The sequence below is a fragment of the Juglans microcarpa x Juglans regia genome, chromosome 1S (genome assembly GCF_004785595.1).
Source record: "Juglans microcarpa x Juglans regia isolate MS1-56 chromosome 1S, Jm3101_v1.0, whole genome shotgun sequence".
Lineage (NCBI taxonomy): Eukaryota > Viridiplantae > Streptophyta > Magnoliopsida > Fagales > Juglandaceae > Juglans > Juglans microcarpa x Juglans regia.
Window position 1 is genome coordinate 10,215,881 of NC_054595.1, and position 7,369 is coordinate 10,223,249.

The 7,369-nt window shown below is 40.0% G+C and overlaps 1 protein-coding gene across 1 annotated transcript; it reads right to left on the reverse strand.

The window, feature by feature from the left end:
* Positions 1-7,012: 7,012 nt before the first annotated feature.
* On the reverse strand, positions 7,013-7,369 carry LOC121247288. The gene has a single exon (XM_041145658.1). The coding sequence runs from the start codon at positions 7,367-7,369 to the stop codon at positions 7,013-7,015; it is 357 nt and encodes a 118-aa protein (XP_041001592.1).

Genomic DNA, 7,369 nt, shown 5'->3' on the forward strand with positions numbered 1-7,369 from the left:
GGTTGGACGTTGTGTTGGGTGTACAATGGCTAGAGGAGCTAGGGAAGATAGTCTCGGAATATAGAAAAATGACTATAGAGTTTATGATGGGGCAAATGGATGACCATAAAGATGAATGGAAGAGGGGATGTAAGGCCATGGGGCCTAGTGAGATGGAGAAGATCTTGAGACAAGGGGTAATGTTTTGCTATCACATTGGCCTCCCAACTGAGGGGCTTGAGTGAGGGGCATGAAGCAGAAGATGGGGTAATGAAGAGGGAGTTAGGGGCCAAGGTTCCTAATGACTTGAGGGGTTTGTTGGGAAGGTTTTCTAGGGTGATGGGGGATCCGAAGACACTTCTACCCTCAAGGGAATTTGACCATTGCATTCCATTGAAGGAGGAAGCCAAGCCGGTTAATGTGGCCCCCTACCAGTATGCCTATTACCAAAAGACCGAGATCAAAAAGCAAGTCAATGAGATGTTGGCTAATGGGCTCATTCGACCAAGCACTAGCCCATTCTCAAGTGCAGTTCTCTTGGTGAAGAAGAAGGATGGCACATGGAGGTTTTGCACTGACTACCAAGCCTTGAATGAGGCTACTATCAATGATAGTTTTCCAATTCTGACCATTGATGACATGTTAGATGAGCTTGGAGGTTCGATATTCTTCTCTAAACTTGATCTAAGGGCCGAATACCATCAAATAAGGGTGCATGAAGGGGACATTCACAAGATAGCTTTTCGAACTCACAATGGCCACTTCGAGTACTTGGTGACGCCATTTGGTCTATGCAATGCTCCTTCAACTTTTCAAGCATGCATGAACCAAATCTTTAAGCCGTATTTGAGGAGGTATGTGTTGGTATTTTTTGATGATATTCTTGTTTATTCTAAGACATGGGAGGATCATTTGGAGCACTTGGAGGTTATTTGTAGGGTGCTACTTGACGACTCTTTCTATATTAAATTGTCCAAGTGTGCATTCAGCCAAGGGGAAATTGAGTATTTGGGGCATTTGATCTCACTTGAGGGGGTCAAGGTGGATTCAAGAAAGGTTGAACCTACGGTGGCTTGGCCCAAACCGAAAACCATCACCGAATTGAGGGGTTTTCTAGGGCTCGCAGGTTACTGTAGAAAGTTTGTCAAAGATTATGCTTCCATTGCAAGACCACTCACCAACATGCTCAAGAAGAATAATTTTGTTTAGAGTGAAGAGGGGGAGAAGGCATTTGAAGCTTTGAAAAAGGCCATGACAACTACACCCGTCCTTTCTATGCCTAATTTTGAGAAGGCATTTGAGTTACACATGGATGCAAGCAATGTGGGGGTAGGTGCAGTATTGACACCAGAAGGGAGGCCACTAGTCTTCATTAGCAAGGCCCTTGGTGTTCAAAAGAAAGGGTGAAGTGTGTATGCACGGGAGATGCTTGCTATCATGGAGGTCATGAGGGTATAGAGGCCTTATTTGTTGGGGCAGAAGTTCTTGATAGTCATGGATCAACAACCTTTGAAGTATCTTTTAGAGCAAAGAATCACCACTCCAGATCAACAAAGGTGGGTATCTAAGTTACTTGGATTTGAATTTCAATTGGTGTATAGGCCGGGTAGGGAGAATCGTATAGCCGATGCCCTATCTAGGAGGGAAGATAGTGAGGTGTTGGAGGCCATTTCGGGTCCTTCATGGGAGTGTGGGATGAGATTAGAGATGGAATAAAAAATGATCTAAGGTGTAAGTAGGTGATGGAGAAGTTAGATGTGGAGGCTAAGGGAGTAGAAAACTATGAGATGCGTGAAGGGCTTCTAAAATATAAGGGGAGAACAGTGGTGCCGAGTATGGGACATCTTAGAAGGAAGATTTTAGGCCACTTTCATGATACTAATGAAGGGGGACATTCAGGAGTGTATCATACTTGTATAAGGGTGTCTAACTTGTTCTATTGGGATGACATAAAAGGAGATGTGAGGGAGAATGTTAGGAGGTGTGACACTTGTCAAAGGGTGAAGTGTGAGAGTAGCAAGCCCAAGGGGTTGATGCAACCCTTACCGATCCCTACTCACACTTGGGAGGATGTCACCATGGACTTTGTGGAGAGGTTGCCACTTTCAATGGATGTGATGGGGTTCTTGTACTGGTAGACCGCTTGAGTAAGTATGCACACTTCATTGGAATGGTGCATCCAAAACGGCTAAGACTATTGCTAAACTTTATGTGGATCACATGATGAAGCTCCATGGGACACCAAGAAGCATTGTGACGGATAGGGACCGTGTGTTCATGAGCAATTTTTGGAGGGAGTACTTCAAGATGCATGGGAAGGAATTGGCTCGAAGTTCAAACTATCACCTTCAAATCGGTGGCCAAATGGAGGTGACCAACGGGACTCTTGAGCAATACATTAGGTGCTTTCTGCACCAATACCCGAAGAAGTGAGAGGAGCATTTGGCTTGGGCTGAATTTTGGTACAACACATCGTACCACCGATCAATCAAGATGACACCATTTGAGGCGCTCTATGGGAAGCCACCACCGGTGCTTGTAGCCTATGAAGTAGGGAGTTCGCCTAACGAGTTGGTGGATATGAAGCTTAGAGAGAGCGATGAGATCTTGAAAGAACTCAAAAAGAACTTGGCACGTGCTCAAGACCAAATGAAGAAGTACTTTGACAAGGGAAGAAGCATGAAGTCCTTTGAGCAGGGAGATTGGGACATTCTCAAATACTTACCGAGGGAGCACAAGGCACTATCTAAGGCAACATTGAGCAAGTTGAGAGTTAAATATTTTGGCCCATATAAAGTGTTGGAGAAGTGCGGATAGCTTGCTTACAAGCTAGACTTACCAGCTGGGGTTCACATTCATCCTATTTTTCATGTCTCATGGTTAAGAGCACTCTCATCTAGTGCCTTAAATCACTATTATCCTTAAATTATGAGAAAAAATTTAGGGAGGAGTTGAAAAACTCCCTCCCATCCCATTCCCTATTTTCGGATTTTGATTTATGGGTGCTACAGTGATTCCCCATATATGTGAAACCACTGTACATCCCAAAAGCTCTCTCTCATCTCTTTTGTCTGTTGGTCCCTCGTGTTCTCCTCTCTCTCTCTCTCTCCACTCTCTGTTGTCCTCTTCAACATTTCCCTTTGTCGCACCGTAGCCACCATTGACGGTGGTTTCTCTTCATCAACCCAAATATATGTAAGTATTTATCACTCTCCCATTGCTATTTTACTCTTGAAACCCTCCCATGGCTGAATTTCGTCGTCTCTGCCGCACGATTTGCATCTCCTATGGTTGAATCCGATTCATATGACAACTGTATTTTATCCATAGTTTCAAATACTGGGTACGGCTGAAATATGCCGTACTGGCCACTGGTCTGGTACACATATTGTATATGTTTCGTACCGGCCTGAATTTCGGCCTGTACCGGCCGATATTTCAGCCTTCAATTTTTTTTTCATTTTTTCAAACTACAAGCTTATTTTTTGACCCCCAATTCAAACTAGACTATTTATAATATATATATATTTATATATAATTTCTTCATATATAGACTATTATTTTGGAATATAATATATATATATTTATATATATAATTTATTCATATATCAACTATTCCGAAACAGTACCGGTACCGAAATATTTCGTTCCAGTGCCTTGACCGGTATAGCTTCCGGTACGGTATTCAAAACATTGATTTTATCTCCTTACCTTTGGCTTTCGAAAACTTTGATTTTTTAGACTTGGGCTTACGACAGTGCTCTGGGGTTTGGCATTTTGATTCGATCTATTGTGAATAATGATCTCGAAAGGCCATGGCTTATGATCTGTGTTACTTTCGACTTGTTGGAGCTATGCATCTTTTGGGGCTTTTCTTTTTGAATCTGAGTACTTGGCATTTTGACTGATTGTTTGTGATTCGAGGGGCTATTCGTTATTCACTGTGCTTGACATTTCGAAATCTTCTTTGTTATTTTGGGGTTGTTTTTTATTCACAGTGTTGGGCATTTTGAATAACCAAGTTTGTGATTTTGGGGTGTTGGTTATGCACTGTGCTTGGCATTTCGAAATCTAGTTTGTGATTATGGGGTTGTTAGTTATGATCTGTACTTAGCATTTTGAGATCTTGTACGTGATCTTGGGGTTGTTGGTTATAATCTGTTCTATAAATTTTGCAATCTAGTTTGTGATTTTGGGGTTGTTGGTTATGATATGTGCTTGGTATTTCGAAATCTTGTTTGTAGCTGATGATACTGTTGGTTATGATCTGTGCTTGTCATTTCGAAATCTAATTTCTGATTTTGGGGCTATTGGTTATTCATTGTGCTTACCATTTTGAAATCCAACAGGTGATTTTGAGGAATCCCATATTTGTATAATTTGCTGGCCTGAGACATTAACTTGAGGTGATGTTTGAGAACAACAGGGTTAGATATGACTTGCTATGAGCAATTTAGATAAATTGCTTACTGTTGGTCTTGCAGAATGAAATTTAAAACACAGGGGACTTCTTGAGTACATCTTCATAAGCATTTCTTAGTTGTTTGCTTGGCATGAAATTTTGTTGTGAGCAATTTCATAGTTGTTTGCTTAAATACATCTTTGGACAGCAAGTTTAGTCATTTGAATGGTGGGGTTTATATATCTTATTTCAACAACATTCTCATGAAAACAAGCAAACTATATATGTTTTGGGAGGTTCGAAGTAGAGCATGCAATTGACCTTTGGCACATTGACATTTTATTATGTTTACTGTTATTATTATTATTATTATTATTATTTTGCAAGACTTGTTATACTTGTCTATTACTTCTAAGTTGTTGGTTACTTGTTTGCTTGGCATGAACTTATTAACACATGCTTTTGTGCATCTAATTGTTTATGATATCATTACTACTCATTATTAGTTATTATTGAACATCTCACAATTGTATTTGGTGGTATCTCTTCTATTGTTACCAAAGACTTACTTAATCATGGTTTCAATTACTTTGTTTAGACTAAAGAAATTGATGTTATATTTTCAAGAAGTTGTTGTTTGGTACTGATTTAGAACTGTATAAGGCTATGATGATGGTTCAAGTGACTCCATGGGAGTGAGTAATTTCACAAGTGTTTTTAATGGGGCTCAATCGAAAGTGGGAGGGCAATCCAAACCCGGATGGCCACCAACCTTTTTGTGATCGTTTTCACAAAATGCAACTGAAGTTTTTTGCTTTTGTAGCCATTATTTTATTTGAGCTCCTATCTTACACATGATGGAAATTTTGTAAACCATTCTGAGCCACATTTAGAATACAAAACTGTTTAGGGAAACGGATGAGAATACTCTTATTTTCTATTTTGCAAACTGATTAGAGATGGATTTGAGTTCTCTACACCCTTGACTGTGATGATGAGAAATCCTCATGGGGACATTTGGAACCCTTGGCACACACCTCCATGGCATGGTAATCCAAATGACCAATAAATAGTGGTAAGCGGATGTTACATACATGCGAGAGAGGGTGCCAAGTGTGGTCATAAGTTACCATAGGACTTACTGAGCCAGTTACCAAATATTGTTGGGTCCTCTAACATGTGTACATATTCTTCTGTGTCTACAATTTTTTAGATATGGATTCACAAGAGTATGTAAATATGTTCTTCACCAGCCTCCTGACTCAGGAGCCTGAAATTGACCACATTTATAGTAGTCAAGGTGAACAATCTCCAGTCACTTTGGATGACTCTCCACCCCCACCCCAAGTAGAGCCTCCATATCAAAGAAAATCAGTCAGGGATGCAAACTTTACCCCCAAAGAAGACAAGTTACTTGTCTAGCATGGTTGAATAGTAGCATTGATGCCATCCGGGGAACAGATAAAAAACACGCCCAACTTTGGAAAAAAGTTGGTCAATACTTCAATGAGTATAAAGAAAGTACAAATGAGCAAAGTGTTGGGTCCTTAATATATCGGCGATCTGTCATTCAAAAGGCAACCAACAAATTTTGTGCTAAACTCGCCCAAGTTGAAGGGTTGAATCAAAGTGGCATGACTGAGTAAGACAAGGTATAAGCATCCACTTTTATATTATTTGCAGCACTTAATTATGATATTTATGCGCTACGTTTTCTTTATCTTTAATGGGTGGTTAATTATTTGATTTTATGCTTGAATTGGAAGTCTGACAAAGCGAAGATCATGTACCAATCGCTTGAGAAAACATCATTTCAGTTCGAGCATTGTTTGCAGTTATTGAAGGACCAGTCGAAATGGATTCAACGTTGCACAAAGGACGAGATGAAGCGAAGGTCGACGATGTTCCCGACATATTCACGTACCTCGGCAGTTGCACCTGATTCACCTATGGATTTAGTTGGTGGTACAGATGTCGATAATGTAGTGAATAATGATGTTATCGAATTGGATACGCCAATGAGAAGAAAATCTGAGAAATGAAAACATAAGGCCCAAGCCAGGGCATCAGATGAGCTTGTACAGCTGAGTAAGCGTAAGTATACTCTCCTAGAAGAGTCACGTGCTTAGGAGAAAGAATTTTTTCGACTCGACCAAGAAGATGGCATATGATCGAGAAACAGAAGCAAATAAAAGTAGACAAGAGGACGAGAGACTGAGGTTGGAAGTGGAGAAACTGGAACTCGCCCGGTGGGAGAGAGAGGAGCACATAATGTTGCTCGATGTGAGTACGTTGCCTGGAGTTGAGTGGGTATATTTTCAACAACTTCAAAGGTGGCTAGACACAATGCATCAGAAAATTGATTGTAGATTTTTTTTGTAACTTATTTTTTTTATTCAGTATTAGAACATTTGTATTTTATGCTTGATTACAGTTCGACATTAAAAATCTTTAAACTATTATAAATAATGAAAATAATATAGTAACAATCAGCATCTTCTTGAAGAAAACATGCTTTTTGGAATGGAAATTGTGGAAACAGGAATACATGATCACTACTAATGAGAAGATAGAGAATCCAACAGAACCTTCTCTTCTATTGTTGGGAATAAATCTAACATTGATGTTCAATTAAATCTGCTTGTAGTTATGTGCCGAGCTGTCTCTAATTTCATGATGGCACTGAATGAAGTTGATAAATTCGTTTGTTGGATTGCACAACAATTCTGGAATATCATCATCAACTTGATCATACTCCATGTTCGGACCCTGACTATCATCACGCTTGTCCTCAATGATCATGTTATCTAGAATAAAACATGCTTTCATTATATTTGTTAGCTCATTGACTTTGAAAAATCGGGAAGGTCCACGAACAATTGCAAATCGTTGTTGAAGTACCCCGAAGGCACGGTCGACATCTTTTCTTGCGGATTCTTGTGCTGCGGCAAAGTTTTTCTTCTTATTCCCTTGGGGTGATGGAATCAT

Coding starts and splice junctions, on each gene's coding strand:
- LOC121247288 (XM_041145658.1), bottom strand. CDS start 7,369: ATGATTCCATCACCCCAAGGGAATAAGAAGAAAAACTTTGCCGCAGCA.